This window comes from Rutidosis leptorrhynchoides, chromosome 1, assembly GCF_046630445.1.
Source record: "Rutidosis leptorrhynchoides isolate AG116_Rl617_1_P2 chromosome 1, CSIRO_AGI_Rlap_v1, whole genome shotgun sequence".
Taxonomy (NCBI): domain Eukaryota; kingdom Viridiplantae; phylum Streptophyta; class Magnoliopsida; order Asterales; family Asteraceae; genus Rutidosis; species Rutidosis leptorrhynchoides.
Window position 1 is genome coordinate 676,459,674 of NC_092333.1, and position 21,066 is coordinate 676,480,739.

The 21,066-nt window shown below is 35.5% G+C and overlaps 1 protein-coding gene and 1 long non-coding RNA gene across 7 annotated transcripts; both read right to left on the reverse strand.

Annotated features, from left to right (window-relative positions):
• Positions 1–2,569: 2,569 nt before the first annotated feature.
• LOC139885981 (UDP-glucuronic acid decarboxylase 5-like) lies at positions 2,570–16,696 on the reverse strand. Of its 5 annotated transcripts, none has more exons than XR_011772195.1 (5): positions 16,347–16,696; positions 10,974–11,067; positions 10,815–10,859; positions 10,615–10,706; positions 2,570–2,722 (listed from the first exon to the last, which is right to left on the reverse strand). XR_011772195.1 is itself a non-coding variant. In XM_071869728.1 (5 exons), the coding sequence occupies exons 2-5, from the start codon at positions 11,024–11,026 to the stop codon at positions 2,710–2,712; spliced, it is 225 nt and encodes a 74-aa protein (XP_071725829.1). In that variant the 5' UTR covers positions 11,027–11,067; positions 16,347–16,696; the 3' UTR covers positions 2,570–2,709. The 5 variants fall into 5 exon arrangements, 2 of the variants coding, with proteins under 2 accessions (XP_071725829.1, XP_071725830.1); XM_071869728.1 differs by having other exon boundaries at positions 10,815–10,881; XR_011772194.1 differs by lacking the exon at positions 10,815–10,859 and having other exon boundaries at positions 10,615–10,798.
• A 1,154-nt stretch (positions 16,697–17,850) lies between these two features.
• LOC139885983 (uncharacterized) lies at positions 17,851–18,750 on the reverse strand. Of its 2 annotated transcripts, none has more exons than XR_011772197.1 (4): positions 18,517–18,750; positions 18,237–18,445; positions 18,046–18,093; positions 17,851–17,924 (listed from the first exon to the last, which is right to left on the reverse strand). It is a non-coding gene; the product is annotated as an uncharacterized lncRNA (long non-coding RNA). The 2 variants fall into 2 exon arrangements; XR_011772196.1 differs by having other exon boundaries at positions 17,853–17,924; positions 18,184–18,445.
• Between the last annotated feature and the right edge of the window lie 2,316 nt (positions 18,751–21,066).

The following is a 21,066-nucleotide window of genomic DNA, read 5'->3' on the forward strand; positions in this document are numbered from 1 at the left end:
TTGTTCAACACATTATAGATGAGATGAAAATATGAACATTTAGTAGAGACACTTTGTGATAAATGTTTTTATTTTGGCGGGAAAACGCTCGAAGAAGTAATATATAACAATTATCGTGTTTTTCGAGCGTATTTTGAGGTTTTAGCTATTGGGGTTTAGATATTAGGGTTTAGATATTAGGGTTTATAGAGTTTAGATATTAGGGTTTAGAAATTTAGGGTTTAGGGTTTAGATTTAGGGTTTAGATTTAGGATTTAGATTGAGTTTTTAACACGAACGGTTTAGAGTTTAGGGTTTAGGGTTTAGGGTTTGGTGTTTTGGGTTTATGGAATAAACCCAAAACACCAAACCCTAAACCCTAAACCCTAAACCCTAAACTCTAAATCGGGCTAAATTTTACTTCACAAAACATGAAAAAAAAAAAAAAAAAAAAAAACGTTCATATTTTTCACGAACAATATTATCTGATGTTATTTTTATCGATCGTTTTCCCGCCTAAATAATAACATTCATCACGAAGTGTCTCTTCTAAATGTTCATATTTTTGTGTGATCTGGATGCCGGAAAAAAAAATTTCAAAAAAAACGAAAAAAAAAAAAAATTTGCTTCCCCCGCTTCCCCCGATTGGTTACTTCCCCATTGATCATGCCCCTTAAAATATATATATCATTTATATTTTAATTAATAATATTAAAAAGAGAATTGTAACCTCAAAAGAAAAATAAGACGGAGTAATAATAAAAAGAATCAGCTCATAATAATTTAAATATAATAATTTAATAATTTAAAAGGGATTACAATTCCAAAAATAAAAACAATGAAAAGAGATAAAATTAATCAAACTCTGAAACCACTCTATAAGGGCCACCTTGGAAAATCTCCCGAATCTTGATCTTTTTGCATTTCGAGCACAAAGGATCAAGGGGAAAGAACTGTTTGGGGAAGCGGAGGAAATTGATCTCAACCATTCATCATAAAAATTAAGTGTTAGACCATCATATTCCGCGATCTATTTTGTTTGAAATTGTAGAGATATTATTGTCTTTTTACCTTTTAATAAAGACTACACAATAAATATACACACTGTTGTAAACGGCGTCCGTTGCAACCGTTGCGACGCCCGTTGCGGCGTTTTGGTGACTAAACTGTTTCGACCCCGTCCCACTTTCTTATAAGCCGGTCAACAGTCAAAAGTCGGGTCAAATGCAGGAAAAATTGGGTCAACGCCGGTCAAAAGTCAGAAATTCGATTAAAATCGGTCAAATCAATCAAAATTGACTTAGTTTAGTATTCTATTTTGTATTATATTAACACTAATAACAATTATAGGTACAAACTTGTCAACGAAGGTTTTTTAGCTCTAAAATATGTGTAAATATATATCTATATATATAAAATTCAACATTAGTCAACATCCGTTTCGACCCCGTCTCGGCCCCGTTTTTTCCGTTGCGACGTTTTGAGGTCGTTAACGTTTCGGCCCCGTCTCGCGTCTTTTTCAACCTTGCATATACATATATTATTTTATATGGTTATTGATTAAACAAATCATTACCCACGACTAACCACCACTGCCACCAACTACCACCAACCACTACCCACCACCACCACCCATCACCTCCCACCACAACCAACCACTACCACCACCTTCACACCCCACCACTACCACCCACCACCACACACCGCCACTACCACCTACCACCACCTACAATCAACACCCACCACCACCACCCAACACCTACCACCACCACCCACAACCACCACCACCCACCACCGCACAAATTTAATTTAATAGACCTATCAAGGTCACATCGTTTTAAATAAACCCGTTACATATCAAAGTGTGTAGAAGATCATGCAAGACAACTACAGAGCCGATCATCTGCCCAAATACAGGGACAACGACCCTGCTCAAGGGAACCTTAGATGTGATAGAACTTGCAAACGACACATAGAAAAGCGGCAAGAGCTTTTGCATCACCCTCTTGATTCTCTGGTAATACCGTACCAGTGCTTTGAAATGATTGCTTCAATTAATTCTCATTAATAGACAAACAATCAAAGAAAGTGGTTGTTCGTCAATAATTTATACACTGAATGCACCCCTAGCTAGGAGCCTGAAAGGGGATAAGTAATGCAACTTAAAAGATACCTCAATGAATTAACATAAGATATTAAAGAAACTTGCAAACACTAATAACCCGGTCGCAATTATGACCACCAATATATGCACTATGCTCCTAAAAAATGCTACAATTAAATGAGTGTGACCCTTCACAACATCATTTTCAGCTAAAAGTTCAGGTTCATGTGATAAAAATGAAGAAAACTAAGGATTTCTGAAAGGGGGTATTCTACAAGTAAAACACCTACAAACTGAAACGAATGAACATACATGCATATTTTAGAATCCGAACTTCCGTATAAAGCAGCTTAACATCAAATGGCAAACTAACTATACATCAAACAATATCACAAAGCATGCCATTAGAGCATGACGAACTGAGTAGACATCTTGCAATCATTTGTGACGTTGACTTACCACAAGGTGAGAACTGTTAGTCTGTTACATACATGCCAAATACATCAACAAAGGAAATTATGACCTACGTACTACCCTATCAGTTGAATTCCTTCAGCAATGAGATCATTTAACATGTAAAGATATGAGATTGTGTTTACATATCGCATCCTCATTTAGCTCAAATTTCATATAATAAGCCTGTCAAGGTCACCATACATATCAAAATGTGTAGAAGGGAAAAAACGTGTGTGAGATCATGCAAGTGAATTTTTTTTCAAAATAGTAACCTTTTTTACATACTTTACAGAACTAGAAATTAGAAATCTAAGTTTACAAATCTAGTATAACCGGTGTTTCAAACAACGGGTTTCCATGTGTCACTTCCAAGCCGGTGTTTCAAACACCGGTTTGGACCTTTTACTGCCACGTCTTCACATGACGAGCACTAGTAGCCACCCGAGCCCTAAACCGGTGTTTCAAACACCGGTTTGCAAGGGAATCTTCGCCTTTTCTGAAGCCGGTCTTTGAAAGGCCGGTTTCGCTTTTTCTGTATATTTTCCGTTATCACTCAAACGTATCACTGTATGCTTACTATATCCTTGCTGTATCACATTGAAGTATCAAGCAAAAGTAGGATTTTTTTTTTTCTCTATTTATACTATCATAATCTTCAATCAAATAACATCACAAAAACAACACAACTGCAATTCAAAAACAACAAAATGTCTAATTCCGAAAATGATGGATGGGAATACCTTCTTGATATCGATGATTCCGACATAACCTATATTGGTTCGCAACGAACTCAACCTGTACCCCTTACTAGTCGCGCTCAAACCACTTTGGTGTCGACCCCGTTGCCGACTGGTTCGGCGATCCGGTCGCCACCTTCACCCCAACCTACTCGTAAAAAACAAAAGCAACCAGAACCTTGTACACCACCACGACCTATGTTGCGCGGTTCTGGGTCTAACAAAACGAACCAACTATCGTACCGTATTCCCGGACCCGCTGGTGTTTTCCAAGATGCGTACGAACTTCGCAATAACGAGAATAACGTTGTGGATGAGAAGTCCACGCAAGATTTTATAAGGGAAGTGATAAACAAAGCCGAATTTGATGATTCCTTTACAAAAGCTCCGTGGATTAACGCCATGGAGTTTGCATATCCATACGGAGGTAAACACTAATATTGTGTTTTGTTATATAAAAAACCTAGAAAAATATGTGACATTTTATTTAATTTTTGTGACTGCAGGGAGGTCTAATATAGCAAACATTCTGTCACAACGTAAGTGTTACTGGGTCGATCAGGTTGTTGGTGTTATCAAGACTTGTGCTCCAAATGTTGTAGGCGATCTATCTATAACGCTAAAAGTGAGTTTAAACGATCCATTTATATTTTTTCAAAAATTGTATGCGTTTCACTAGAATGTACTAATGTAAGCGTTTATCATTTATTAATAGGACACTACTGGTACAATCAAGGCATCAATTAGTAGCAAGATCATTGATGGTGTGCAAGGAAAGTATGAAGGTGTTAAAGGCATACGCGAGGGAGCTGTTTTGGTGATACAAAATTGTAGCATTTTTTGTCCATCGAGTTATGTCCACTACCTTAACATTACGCGAAGGAGTTTAGTGAAAGTGTTCTTGAGAGACGGCGGATCTGCGTAGAAACATGTTATCTTTATGTTTATGTTGTTGTTAAAAATAAAGCTTTTAGCTGTGTTTTGTGGTTTGAAATTTGTTGTTTAAATTAAAATTAAGTTGTTGTATTAGTTGTTAATAATATAATTAATTGTGTACTTTAATAATATAATTAATACGATTTTAGAACTTTATATAAGACATATGAATTTAAAATACATTTTCAAACATAAAAATTACATAGTTTCTGGAAATTAAAATTAAAATACAAACAATCAGTGCCCATGACGTCCTCGTCCCCGTCCAGGTGGAACGCGTAGGTGTCCACCGGTTCCACACAATGTTGGTCTTCTATAGAACGCCACCCATTAGTGCCAACATGTAGACTCTAGCCCGTTGTTGGATACGTTCCTCAATCTCTACAACTTCTCTATTCAATTCATTGATTAAACAAGATATTTTGATCTTTCCTGTCTGTATATCCGCTTCAGCAATATGGTTATCGGCAATCCCTAAATATTGAGTAACTAATTGTCGCCATTGGGCATCTTCCATAGAATGCCATATTCCGGTAACAGGGGGGCCGTCTATGGGTAAACCCCATAGAATTTGAACATCTTGCAACGTTATAGTTGCTTCTCCTACGTAAGTTAAATAAATAATACGTATACATTTATGTAATATATAACTGATTATTATCTAACTTTTTATCTAATACATAACATTTTATCTAACTTTTTATTTAACAATATAAAATCCAAATGATTATTATCTAACAATTATATTCAACATTTTATCAATAACATTTTATCTAACAATTATATATCCAAAGTTAGATTATTATCTTACAATTATATTCAACATTTTATCCATAACATTTTATCTAACAATATTATATCCAAATGATTATTATCTAACAATTATATTCAACATTTTATCAATAACAATATTATAATGCTTAACGATTTATAATCACAATTTATCTAACAATAATATATTCAAATGATTTATCTAACAATTATATTCATATGATTTTTCTAACAATTATATCCATAATTTATCTAGCAATATTATATCTAACAATTTATCTAACATTATAATCATAATTATATCTAACAAAATATATGAAACATATTATATCTATAATTAACTCTAACAATATAAACATAATTAAAAACATCAAAAAATACCTATCGGGAAATGGAAAGTATGCGTCTCCGGGCGCCATCTTTCAACCAAAGCTGTAATTAGAGCGTGATCCAATCTTTGTTTACCGAGTTTGCACACTAAACCCAAACCCTTTGCATTAAGATAACCTTCAACCCGTGCATTTATTCGTTCATTTGGAAGATCACTAATATGTTGCCAAAATGTTAAATCACATCTTCTTGGCTTTATAAGTGCATCACTAGGAATTTTTTCGGTAAATATCGAAAACGATCTATGTGAGTTTAGTGATTGTAAAAATAATAGATCCGGATTAAGAGGGATAGATCTACCACGCACTTGATTATCCATATTTAGGTGTATTTACCACGCACTTGATTAACGAAATTGAAAAGAAAATCGTTTGAAAATCGTTTAGGTGGAGTATTTTATGCAGACCGATGGTTCATTGATCGGGTATTTAAAATCTTGGAAACCGGTGTTTCAAACACCGGCTTGGCTACGTGTCGTTTATCCAATACACATGTTAAAAGATGGCAGGTCGTTCAAGTTAATGGAGCATTTACTTTTTTTTTATTGAAACCGGTGTTTCAAACACCGGTTTGTTTAGTATTTTTTTTTTTTTTTTTATGTATACTTATTTGCTATTTTTCCCTATAAATATTAGTAAGTGTATGATCATCATTCATTATAAACTACAAATCTATCATGACTTCAAATTTGGTGTCAATTGAAGTTCATCACGAGTGTGATCTTGATTACGAAAATGATGAAATTCGTTTAACAGAAGGGGAGATATCTACGTTTGAAAACGTAGATATATGTGGCTTTGGTATGGAGAAGTTGGAAGAGTTTCTTCGAAGTAAGTTACTGGAAGATGAACGTTCGATGGACATCTACTATTATAAAGAAGGAATTACAGAACCCGAGGCAATGATGTATGATGAAGAATGGTATACAATAGCGGGGAAAGCATGTATACGGCGTGAAAAAATTGTTTTGTATATTGTATTTGGAGTTTTTGAAGACGCCATTGAATTCGACACGCTCTATGATCGTGATGGTGAATACTATCACGCACCTAGGCCTTATTGCACTTTAAGATAATTGTTTTATATAAGTAGTTCGTGTGGTGTTCATTAATAAATGTTGTATTGTTAATAAATGTGTCTTGTTTATTACTAATATTATTGTACAACTAATAATGTCTAAATGGTATCAGTTGGTACGACTTGCTTACGTCGATTTAGGTTCTAAATATTTTTGTGTACTATCATTGTGGTAACTACTAACACTTGCCTTTGGTCGTTTGTTAAACAGACACTCACATATTTTTCTATAAAATGGCGAAGTGGACAGTTTAGTCATTTAATAAATGTTGTATTAGTTTTGTTTATTATTTCCTAGATTTATAATAAATAATACTTAAGTTGAATAGTAATAAGTGAACAACACTTTTATTCATAGACATAAACACGGTTACATTTTTTTGGTAACAAAATACATAATTAAAAACGTAATCAAATCACACATATCATAAAATAAACAAAACAAACCATTATGTGAAATAACTATGGAAACCTAGTAGGACATGTATTTCTGTTGTGGCCTTCTTCTCTGCAGATACCACACTTTGGTTTCTGCTTTTCACGTTCATCCATCTGGCCTGGAAAACGTTTCGATTTCTTCCTTCCCCTGTGCTTGATCAATCTTGTTGGATCAGCCTTAATTTTCCTGTCAACCGTTGCCCAATAACTCATGTCTCTGAGTGGATTAAAGAAATGGCTATATTGTTGTCTCCATACAGTAGTTGTGTACTTTTTACTACCCAACATGGTTGCATCTTCATGTAGATGGCTACAAACAGAAATGGCATGAGAGCAAGGTAATCTGTGGTGTTGCCATCTTCCACATGAACACTTTCTAGCAGCAAACCTTACGATGTTGTCGGTGCCACCTTCACCGCTTCTTTGATAAGTTGATTGGACCTTGTACACACGTCTCTGGTAATCGTAACATGTTGTTTTGTATGTTTGGGATCTTATTTCTCGTTCGCGATAGATTTTCCAAATGTTCTTGGAAAGTGGTGAATTCCATTGAAAAGCTTCTCGATATTGATCGTAAAAGTGTTGCCTAGTGTAGTCAAACGTATATTCAATACACGCTCTAATCGGCATCATTCGGGCATGACGCAACACGTTGTTGAGGGATTCAGCAATGTTTGTCGTTGTGTTACCCCAACGACTCTTTTCACTATCCCTATAGACAGTCCACATTCCTAAATCCGCATCTACCAAATAATCCCAAGCCTCTTGACTAACCCCCCTAAGTGATGATACAGCATTCTTGAACAGTATCTGATTGGCTGTCGAACCGACTGTCCAACACAACTTTTTGATTGCTTGAATTTTATAGTGTTTCATTACGTTGCTACGAATATGGCGCAAACAATACCTATGTTCCCAACCATATGTCTGTAAACTCATGGCATGTAGGATACCCTGGTGGCGATCAGATATAACACACAACTTCCTATTGCCAACAACATGGAGTTGCAACAAACCCAAAAACCAAGTCCAACTCTCGTTACTTTCATTGTCAACAATTGCGAAAGCAACTGGCAGAATTTGATTGTTAGCATTTTTGCCAACTGCGGTAAGCACCTTACCATTGTAAGCCCCTTTCAAATGGGTTCCGTCAATGCAAATTATCGGAATACACTGGCTATATGCTCTAATAGCTGGACCAAAGGCCCAAAATACATACTTGAATGTGTCTACACCGTTCTCAACTCGAGGGCCATATAAGAATTCTACAATTATATCGGGATTGGTATGTTGTAATTCATTTACATACCTTGGCAGATCTGCAAAATTACTTTCCCACGTTCCATACATTCGTTCAATGGCAATACGCCTAGCATTCCATGCCTTAGCGTAATTAACATCCACCCGCCATATGTGTTTTATGTATGCTTGGATGTTCTGAACCGGAAAAGCAATGTCTTTACTCACTTGATGAGCAATGTCAGTAGCAATCAAGCTAGACGTTAAACAACGATTGTTGTTTTCCAGGACATTTCCATAGCAATTATGTTGATCTTTCCATTTAACAATTCTCCATACCTTGTATCTATTATGAACTGAACCACTTACAGACCACGAACAATGTCTTCTTTCTTGTGGACCCTTGTAATTTGAGCTAGTTGTATAGCAATTTGCTTTGAAATAACCCGGTCTACTATCTTGAACAATGAGCTCCCTATTATTTCGTATATTCCATCTACGAACAGCATACAAAAGTTCAGCTTTGTTCTTGAACATCATTCCTTTTGTAATAACATCGGGTTGATCACAATTCCAGACAACCCATGATTCCTCGTCGTCATCATCGAATGCAATAGGATTACTAGCCTCACCTTCATTAACACAATGGAAACGTGAAACAGGTGCATTTTGTTGAACTTGCACTTCATCCTCTCTACCGGAGTCATCTGAAACATTTTCTTCAACACTATAGTGATCAACTGTATTGTCAGTGTCGGTTGACATACCATCACCAGCTTCTTCATGTTCTTCTTGAACTTCATCATCAATTACTGATGGACCAGCTTCCATTTCTGCAATCAGATTCATAAAACCTGAATCTTGTGCGTTTGAAAAGACTTGCTCATACTGAATTTCAATTTGGGCCTGATATTCCGGATCATTCTGAGAGAAAAAATAAATACTTTCCAAAGTATGATCGTCAGTGAGTTCATTTCTACAAACATTTCCATTGAAAACAAACCACAAGAACATTCTCAACGAATGTATTCTTTGATCGACCCCTACATAGTTGTATGCCATTTGGTTTAACTGCACACAGTTAATCTTCTTAGACAACACAAAAGTCCTTCTAACTATTGCTTGATCACCGCTTAGCCAACTATTTTCGAAAGTAAGTTGGCCACCCCAAACAAAATGAATCATAAACGGACGAATTGTAGTCATTTTTTGGTGTGAGATAAGCGTTTTTAGTAGTTTTCAAGTTGTCATTTTATGATGAAAAAAAGCTCATTTTGATGTGTTTGGTTTTGTATTCACTAGTTTGTGATGTTGTTAATAAATTGCAGATGATGGTAATTTAAATAAACATACAAAGCTCTGATTACTGATCACGAAAAGATAGTGTTTGCTGGTGATACAGTAAAAGGGAAACAGTAAAAGTGATAAGGGAATAAAAAAATCCTACTTTTGCTTGATACTACAATGTGATATAGTAAGCATACAGTGATACGTTTGAGTGATAAGGGAAAAATATACAGAAAAAGCGAAACCGGCCTTTCAAAGACCGGCTTCAGAAAAGGTAAAGATTCCCTGCAAACCGGTGTTTCAAACACCGGTTTAGGGCATGGGTGGCTACTAGTGCTCGGTCATGTGAAGATGTGGCAGTAAAAGGTCGAAACCGGTGTTTGAAACACCGGCTTGGAAGTGACACATGGAAACCCGTTGTTTCAAACACCGGTTATACTAGATTTGTAAACTAAGGTTTCTAATTTCTAGTTCTGTAAAGTATGTAAAAAAGGTTACTATTTTGGAAAAAAATTCAACCTGAGAGCCCATCATTCTACCCAACTTGACGGCCAACCGCCACACACAGATATAAATCACACAGTTCACAAGAACACCAAATGGTATCTTTGAAGTTTGGATAAAAAGTGATTAAAAGACGATATCAAAATATGATGCCCAAATAACTCCACAGCACAACAAGCAATAAGTGAAATAAATAAATTTTTTTTTTAAAAAAAAGGCTATAGAAAAAGTAGCTGTAGATATGACCAAACACCTTCGAATAAAGATGCATATATTCAAAACCAGGAAGTTTGAATAATGGATCAACGTCATGATACTGTGACTTTCTACGGTTCCCTTTTTCCAGAACCTTTTAACCATGAGAAAATAACACCTCCTTTAATGAGTTGAGCTTCATTCGATTGAAAGCTCATTAAAATTATCGAGCTCATCACAAGCCGAGCTCGAATACTACCAAGCTCGAGCTCGGCTCAACTCATTTACACCCCTATTCAATAACAATCAGATAAGATATATAACTAGAGCAAGACAAAATGAATGATGATAAAGAAAAGGTCTAGTGTTTATTAGCAAAAACAAGCAGCTGTCGCTGTCTATTTGATTCATCACTCGACTTAAGGTCTAAGATAAGTAATCATGAAATGCGAGAAGAACAAAGACACCTAATTACTAAGTAAACAAGAGATCGTTACTTACAGCATGTGACCTAACAATTTGAACATCCAGATTGTGAGTGGATTTAGCACTGAATCAGGAAGCCGCCTGCATCTATTGACTGAGCTTGTGCTCTGTTAGAAGGTTGCAGCAACTACGATTAGGATATAGTCAACGTTTGACCCCAGATAGCATCATATAAGAGTTTATTACTCTTATAATCAAACTGTTATTCAATATACCATATTAGAGACATAACAGAAACTGCAAGTTTGGCTTCCAGGGGCCTGAACAGTCAAAGGTTGATCGCTGAAAACATTTGTGTCGAATGATAAGTAGCTCTAACTTATATTCGAAGTTTTGAATGAAACTGTCTAATATGCTTTCAAGCGGGAATTTACCGAAGTGCTTGAGCTTGAAAATTACTCGCAACACGCCCATCATCAATATTCATTCGGGGTCCGTAGGTGTTGAAAATCCTAGCAATTCTTATATCTATTAACGAAAGAAAGAGAATTAGAAACGCAACTGACTAAATAATCATGAAATGAGAAGAGAATAAAGACAACTAATTACTAAATAAACAAGAGATCGTCAGTTAGAGCAAGTGACTGTCTCTAGCGAGTGGGTACGATAAGAATATATGTTATCAGCTTTCGCAAGTATGCATCATACATGTAGAGCATATTCTCATCATCAATCGGGCATGTTAAAGATTATGAAAAATACCTGCAACTTTCCCTATATGCAAAAGTGGTTCCAAAAAGTAAAATGGACCCATACTCTGTTTAGGAAATAGCCGTTAGGATTTATTTGTATATAATGAACATCAGATGTAAACCAAAAAAACTAATTCAAGCTTGTATCAAATTATCAATAAATCAATACAAACGATCAGTTTATAATTCTCTAATTGTATCATGGTATCAGAGCTTTGGTGCTGATCAAGATCATAGCACTCATAATTGCTTCAATCATTTACCATAGAATTGAGCTGCCATGTCTAAAGACGGTAACTCAATTCATCAAACCAAAAGTAGCAGCAGTACCAATATTTCTGATGTGGGTTCTGTTACAGAACCATCACCATTTATATTAGAAAACCCCAAAATGAATGGTACTTACAGCAATATAACAAGTCATTTAAAAATGACCAAAGGCGCCACCAGCAACGCTGCCAGCAGTACCACCAGCAACACCACCAGCCGCGGCGGTGAGGAGCAGGAAAGTGCAGCAGCGGCGGCAGCGTATAACGGTGATAAAGAATCGACAGGAAGAGGTAAAGGGTTGAGGATTAACACCTCAAGCCCTAATTTCTTCTCTAATCTTGTTTTTCAATATCATAAACCGGTCGGAAGGGTGAGGGAAAAACCCTCAAACCTTAAAGTCGCATATAATCAATCGGCCAAAGCAAGAAGATCAAAGTTAAAATCGATAGATTATGAAGCAACATGGGTAAACCCTAATCGCTTCCATTGCCTTCAAGATATAATCGAAAAAGGGAATTTAAAACCTCTGTCTGGATCTTCTTTGCAAATGACCGATGATATAGATAAAGTTGGGATAAACTATAAAATAAAAGAGTTTTCAAGTAACAAGGAACCAAATGAATGGTCAAATGGCTCTTGGAAAAGGGGAGAGTCAAAAGTATCTGTCGGCTTTTCAGTAAATGAGGAATCAAATTATGATTTTGAAAATGAAAGGTTAACTTCTCGGTTAAAACCATCTAGTTCTACTAATTTACATGGTAAACCTTTTTATATTAAAAACTTTGACTTTGTCCACCCTCTCAAAAATAATAATAAATCAGTTGAAAAAAATGTCTCAAAGCATGAAATGATTCTAAAATTACCCCTAAACCGGCCAAAGCCCAACAACCCTTATCAAGGTCCGCTGTTTTTAAAAGTAGAAAGGAATAAGATTAATACCAAGTTATTTGGGTACTTGGACAAAAATAAACATGTCAAAACAATTAATTTTTTAAAAAATAATAAACTAACTAGTGAAACTAAAAATAAATCTTGTGTTATCGGAAAAGCTAATATTATTTCAAGTGATACAAAAAGTAATAAATGGATTTTTGACTGTGGTGCTACTCACACCATGACTTTTGAAAAATCTGATTTTTACTCTGAATCAACACCTCGGGTTAATAAAATTCAAACGGCCAATGGAGGCATTGTGCAAGTAGAAGGGGGTGGGAGAATTGAAATTACTCCGACTATGAATTTATCTAATTATTTATATATTCCAACCCTGTCTCATAAAATTTTATCTGTTAGCCACGTTACAAAAGAATTAAATTGTTCTGTTTTATTACACCCCACTTTCTGTATCCTTCAAGATATCAGGACTGGGGTGATTATTGGGCGTGGTACCGAACGTGGTGGGCTGTACTATGTGGACGAAGTAACCCAACAAGGTACCGTGATGCTTGCTCACGGAACACCTACGAGGGAAGCTTGGTTATGGCATAGGAGGTTGGGTCACCCATCAGCCGGATATTTACATGTTTTATTTCCTAGTCTTTTTCCGTCTAATGTAAAATTAAACTGTGAAACTTGTATTTTGGCTAAAAGCCACCGAAGTACATTTAAACCTAGTATTACTAGAAAAGATGTACCATTTGCTTTAATTCATTCTGATGTATGGGGTCCTGCTCCAGTTAATGGGGGAAAGAATTTTCGATACTTTGTCCTATTTATTGATGACCATTCACGCATGACCTGGATTTATTTTCTGACTCACAAATCTGAAGTGTACGAAAAGTTTTCCCTTTTTTATAAAATGATAAAAACCCAATTTAACAAAAATATACAAATTTTGAGATCTGGTAATGGGGGTGAATTTGTCAATACTTCAATGAAACAATTTTGCTAAGAAAACGGGATTATTCACCAAACCTCTTGCGCTCACACTCTCGAACAAAATGGAGTAGCCGAACGAAAAAATCGACTACTCTTAGAAATGACTAGAGCTTTATTAATTGAATCTAAAGTTCCGAAGAGTTTTTGGCCTGAAGCTCTTGCTTCCGCTACCTATCTTATAAACCGTTTACCTACTAAAGTTCTGGGCACAAAAACCCCTAAAGATACCCTTTCCCAATTCCACAACCTCCCGACTTCATTTAGCATTGAACCTCGTATATTTGGGTGCTCGGTCTTTGTCCATATTCCAAAACATGAGCGTACCAAACTTGATCCTTGTGCGGAAAAATGTGTCATGGTTGGCTATGGAATAAACCAAAAAGGATATCGGTGCTATAGTCCAAAAAGACGTCATGTCTTTACTACAATGAACTGTGACTTTGTCGAAACCGGATATTTTTATGATGCCCAACTCACGAGTGAGGGGGAGAAAGAAGATAATGACACTCTCAGTTAGATAACCTGGATACCTAAATCTGGTAACATTCAAACACCAACACCAAATTTCAATCCAGAATCACCAAATCCTAATCCTGGATCACCAAATCCTTATCCCGAATCACCAAATCCTAATCCCGGATCACCAAATCCTTATCCCGAATCACCAAATCCTGATCCAAAATCACCAAATCCTGATCCCGAATCACCAAATCCTTGTCTCGAATCACCTAACATTGAACCAAATGAAGTCTCCTCAAGTAATGAAGTTCAAGAGGAACAAAACAGTCAAACTCAAGATATACCACTTGACAACAATTCCACAGAAAGATATGTTCTACCACTAAGATCCAACAGAGGAGTACCACCAAAGAGATACTCTCCAGAAAAAGAAGCTCAAAGATCCAGATACCCAATTGCTAATATTGCATACGGGAATCTATCAAATGAAGCACATAAATTCAATTCTGCTTTATACTCTCAAGAAATTCCAGCTACAGTTGATCAAGCAATGAAATCTGACAAATGGAGAAAGGCCATGGAAGAAGAAATGGAAGCACTCAAGAAAAGTGACACATGGGAAAAATGTGTCGTTCCTCAAGGAAAAAAACCTGTAGGAAATCGATGGGTGTTTACAATAAAATACAAACCAGATGGTACCATTGAAAGATACAAAGCCCGGCTAGTTGCCAAGGGATATACTCAAAAATATGGAATAGATTATTCCGAGACTTTCTCACCAGTAGCGAAAATTGATACCATCAGGGTTCTTTTCTCAGTTGCTGCAAATGAAGAATGGCCACTTCACCAATTTGATGTGAAGAATGCCTTTCTACACGGTGAACTAAAAGAAGAAGTCTATATGGAAGCTCCTCCAGGATTCTCCGGAAACTTCAAAAATGGGGAAGCTTGTCGACTTAAGAAATCTTTATATGGTTTAAAACAATCCCCACGGGCTTGGTTTGGGAGATTTACTTTGTTTATGAAAAAATATGATTTCAAACAGAGTAACTCGGATCATACTCTATTTTTTAAACGAAGAGGAAAATTGATTACATGCTTAATAATTTATGTTGATGATATGATAATAACAGGAAATGATAGAGAGGAAATTTCTAACTTAAAAATGAACTTATTTAAAGAATTTGAAATGAAAGACTTGGGCAGACTTAAATATTTTTTGGGGATTGAGGTATTACGATCCCAACAGGGAATATTTATCTGTCAAAAGAAGTATGTTCTTGATTTTCTTGCAGAAACAGGTATGATTGATTGCAAACCAGCTGACACTCCAATGATTCCAAACCAGAAACTATACATGGAAGATGAAGCTGATCTTGCTGATAAAGGGCAATACCAAAGGATGGTGGGAAAACTCATCTATCTTGCTCACACTCGACCTGATATAGCACATGCAGTTGGAGTTGTGAGCCAATTCATGCATCAACCACAGGTTCACCATATGGAAGCTGTAATGAGAATCATCAGATATTTGAATAAAACATCGGATCATGGAGTTGTTTTTAAAAGACATGGACACCTAAAGACTCAAATATATACAGATGCAAGCTGGGCTGGAGAAAAAGGGGATAGAAAATCTACATCCGGATTCTTCACTCTTGTCGGAGGTAATTTAGTTGCATGGAGAAGTAAGAAACAAAAGGTTGTCTCACTTTCAAGTGCCGAATCAGAATTCAGAGGAATAGCCAAGGGAGTAGTCGAGGCCTTATGGATCAAGAAGTTACTAACGGAGATTGGTTTTCCACCACAAGAAGCTATTCAAATTTTGTGCGACAATGAAGCAGCAATCGCTATTTCAGAGAATCCAGTTCAACATGACCGAACAAAGCATGTTGAAATAGATAGACACTTCATTAGAGAAAAATTGGATGCCGAAATTATTTCTCTACCACATATCAGATCTGAAGACCAATTGGCTGATATCCTAACGAAGTCAGTAAACGGAAGGCTCTTTAGTGAAGTTCTATTCAAGTTGAACATTGGCAATCCCACTATTCAACTTGAGGGGGAGTGTTAAAGATTATGAAAAATACCTGCAACTTTCCCTATATGCAAAAGTGGTTCCAAAAAGTAAAATGGACCCATACTCTGTTTAGGAAATAGCCGTTAAGATTTATTTGTATATAATGAACATCAGATGTAAACCAAAAAAACTAATTCAAGCTTGTATCAAATTATCAATAAATCAATACAAACGATCAGTTTATAATTCTCTAATTTTATCAGGGCAAACAAATTGGAACATGAAATTAACAGATGTGAAAAACACAAGTAGAATAAAGCTTCCAAATATGTCTTGTTTTAGCATTTAACTTTATTCTTATGACATCAGAACTAGAAACCAAGCATTAAAAGTAAAACACATCTGATAAGCAGTAGTTTAAAGACCTGTGCTAAACAAGAACTAGTAAGCATTATACGTAACTGCGCCGTACTCTGTACTGCATATCTACACAGAATTCACAAAAAAAAAGATCAAAACTTTATTAACCCCATGATTCAGAAAATAAAAAAGATTGAAACTTTATTAATAATAATGCATAATATGAAACTACAGTAATAGATCAATTGTGGTCGTAAATTAATATATACCTGGGCAAGATCATTACCAGTGATGATATGAATACAAGCTGAAAAATATTGACAAAAAACAGCAGCCAAACTAAATACAAACATGATCATTATGAAATCATTACCAAAACGGGGCCCACCTTCGACTACTGCAACCCATTTCCCCAGATCAATGTATGTAATTGCTATCAAAAGTACTAGTAAGCAGCAGGAAACAAACGATTTGTGATGCTTGATTAGGGTTTAGCGATTAAGATCTCGGTTTCCATTTCCAAAAATTTTACTAGCTGTATAAATACAACGTTCCAATCGCCTGATGATCAATCAATAACACCTAATTTGAAACATATATAGAAACTGAATCATCAAAGATTCATAGCAAAAAGTGATGCCCTTATGTCTTAATCATATGAAAACTGGTGACATAGTATTAAGAGAATATTTACCATTTAGAGCACAGCAAGTCTCAATCGTATGTTTGTTCCCAGTAGCCATAAGCTCCCAATAACCATAACCTGTAGTAAACACAAAGCCAACAGGTTCCAAATTATGCAACAAAAATCATTACTAGTAAAGTGCACAAGAGTTTTGCACTTACAGTTTCAATGAAATCATAGCATTAAACATATCAAAGTGTAATCCCAAAGTTCGGTTTTGAATAAAACTATAAATGTAAAGGAGAAGTGGGACTTCTAACTGGAAACACGAATCAAAAAAGCGAATCGAAAACATGAAATGAAAACATGAAACGAAACGCGATTCGAAAACACAAATCGAAAATGCGAATCGGAAACAAATCGAAAACGTGAATCGAAAACACCGAATCGAAAACATAAAACGAAAATGCGAATCCAAAACACGAATCGAAAATGCAAATCAAAAACCGAATCAAAAAGATGAAACGAAAACGCGAATTGATAACACCGAATCGAAAATGTGAATCGATAACACAAGTCGAAAATGCGAATAGAAAACACCAATCGAAAACGCGAATTAATCATACTTTGTTACATTTCCAACTCTTTTGAGTAGCTTAGTTCAGTTTTGAGAAAGCATTGTTCGGTAAAATCCCAATGTTCAGTTTTGAAAGGAAAAAAAACTTGGAATCCAAAAGAGAAGTGGGATTTCTAACTTAATCAGATTATGAGTTCTTAGGGTTTAGCCCTACAAATAGACCAAGAACAGTGAAAAGGGAATTGGTTTTGTGTATCTGTTTCAAGAAAAAGGGAATTAGTTTTGTGTATATGTTTTCAATGAAGCATCGGAAATTTGTATAGCAAGACTAATTAGAATTAAAATCAAGAATCATATTATGAGTCTGACCTGACCCATATTTTGTTGATCTTTCTGGTGTGATCTACTCCTCTTCCTCAGCATGTTTGACAATCACAAACCCTGTTGAAAAACAAAAGAAAAAACAACCCAAAAAATTAAATATAAATTATCCTTAATACTATCAACCAAACTAAAAAAAGGAAAAAAAAAAAAAAAAAAAAAAAAAAAAAAAAAAACCAACCAATCAGATGCAGAATTCAAGAACACCGTCTGATTCTTTTTTCAACATCTGAAATAAATAATCGTGAAATGAGAAGAGAATAAGGACAACTAATTACTAAATAAACAAGATATTGTCAGTTACAGCAATTGAACTAACAATCTGATCAACCAGATTGTCAAGGGGAGTTGGCCCCAAATAATGAAGCCTACATCTTTTGACTGAGCTTGTACTCTGTCATTAGGCTCAGTGACTACTCTCCCTTGCATCAGTTTGAGAACCTGTTTTAAACAGGAACAGGTAAGCGTTATACTTCTCCCTTGCATCAGTTACATCTTGTAATACCATTCACAGCACAGAGCATACAAGTCTCAATCTTCTGATCATTCCCAATAGCCTTAACCTCCCAAATAGCCTTAACCTGTGGTAAACACAAAGTTAACAGGTTCCAAATTATGCAACAAAATTTATCTAACAGGGTTTCACACTTACAGTTTCAAGGTGATCGTAGCATTTAACAGACCGAGGAATAAGATGGTGGATAGGTAGTGATCACTTCTTGGTTCTTCATTTATAACTCAAATCTAATATAATAAACCTGGCACGGACACATCATTTTAAATATTACCATTAGATATCAAAGTGTGTAGAAGAGAAAAAAGTGTGAAATATCATGCAACACAACCAGATAGCCAATCATCTGCCCAAATATAGGGACAACCACCTGATGTTATTCACACTGCTCGAGGAACCTAAAATGGTATCTTTAAAGTTCGGATAAATGTGACGGAACTTGCATCACCCTCTTGAAATTTCTGGCAATACCGTAACTCTGAAAATATATCAATGATCATAAGATTTTATCATAAGATTTTAAGGATATTGCAAAAACTAAAAAAAAAAAAAAAAAAACAATCACAATTATAACCACCAATGCACTATGCACTTCAAGAATAGTATACGTAAATTAGTGTGATCCTCTTCGCAATTGTCCGTAGGACATCATTTCCAGTTAAAAGTTCAGGTTCATTCTGTGATCAAAAAGAAGAAAACAAAGTATTTCAGAAGAGGAGTATTCTACAAGTAAAGCACCTATGAACTGTAATAAAAAAACAAAAAAAACAGACATGCATATTATATAATCCAAACTTCAATATAAAGCACCTTAACATAAAATGGGAAACTGACTATACATCAAAGTATCAAACAACCATTTTGTAGTTTATATTACAAAGTATCATATGCCATCCAGAGCATAACCAAATTATAAGACATCTTGCTAAACAGGTAAAAACCATTATGACCTTGTTTCAGATTTACCTTTTTTGTTAAAATATCAAAACGTATAGCACACCCTCATCATCATACGGTTGAACAAATATGAACAAGAAGTTAACACATGTGAAAAAGATAGAAGAAAACTTCCAACTATGTCGTGTTTTAACATTTACCTTTTTCCTTAAGATATCAAAACTAAAAAACAAGCTTTAATGGTAATACGTAAAAACAATCAAACAACATCTGTTATTTAAGTAGAATCAAAACTTACGTTTTTCGGAATGGTGGAAAATGTTGTAATTCTTTGGGAGCGAGTTCGATAATGAGTCAAAAAGGTCAAAACTGGTGGTCTTCAAACTTGGGTTGTTCAAGATTTTCATTTGGGGTGCAGATAGAATAATCTTACTGTCAGATGACTGGAGTACTTTTCCGGATAATGGTTTTGTCTCATCTTTAAGAGATTCGACAATGCTCAATCCTAATGTGTTACAATTCCAACTCTTTTTTAGTAGCTTCTTTCAGTTTTGAAGAAATCCGACTCTGAGTTCCTAGGGTTTGGCACTACAAATAGACCAGGAACAGTGAAATAGGAACTGGTTTTGTGTATCTGTTTTCAAGAAAGCACCAGAATTTGTATAGCAAGACTCATTAGAATTAAAATCGGATTATGAGATTCGACAAAAAGAAAAGGAAAAAAAAAACGCAAAAAGAATTAAATAAGGAGTACCAATATTTATTAAATTGAAGAAAAAAAGAAAGATTTGCTCTGTAGCAAAAACCAAAAAAGAATGAACACCTTCCTTCAAACCAGAGGCGAAACTAGGATTTTTTTGACCGGGTCAAAAAAAAATTTTTAAACCGTAGCAATTTTTTTGGATACAATTTGAAGATTTTGGGGCAAAAGTTGGAGAATTTGGGGCAAAATTTGAAGGTTTTGGGGCAAAATATGTAGGTTTGGGGGCAAAAAAAAAAATCCACCGGGGGCAAAGTCGAAAAACCCAAAATTTTTACACTGAAAAAAAAAATCCACCGGGGGCGCCCGCCCCCCCCCTGCCCTTCATCATTTTCGCCTCTGCTTCAAAACCCTAGTCAATATAAATTATCCTTAATACTATCAACCAAACTAAAAAAAAAAAAAAAAAGAAGAAGAAGCAAACTACCCAATCAGATGCAGAATCCAAGAACACCGTCTGATTCTATTTTCAACATCTGAATGTCTCTGTCTCCGTATCACTGGTAGTTCGAATTTTCTTGAAACAATCAAACAAAAATATTTAACAAATAAATTGAATCTTGTAACATAGATAAATGTTTAATTAACCTATATTGACTAGATTCGAAATATTAAGAAGCAAGATCACAGAAACATACAATTACAGTTATCAAAGTTCACTGTTGAACGGAAATTTGTACCGGAAAGAACAGAAACGGCCGGAGAGTATATAAGTCGAGTTTTTGCGACGGCGACGAAACGGCCGGAGAGTAAATAAGTCGAGTTTTTGCGACGGCGACGAAGGAGTTGTGCAGCGGAGACCGTATCGGTGCCGGCGATGTTGCAGAGAAAGTAGAAACGCGGGAAATAGTTGCGTAGGGTTTGATTTGATGGAGCGAGGGAGGGAGGGTTGTGTATTTTAATAAGGGGGCTGTATGGGTTTGTATTTATAAGGGAAATGTTTGCTTTACAAATACGCTAATTTACAAATATTACCGTTGGTTATACTCCTCCATTTTTAAATTACCAAACATTTAGCAAATACATTCGGG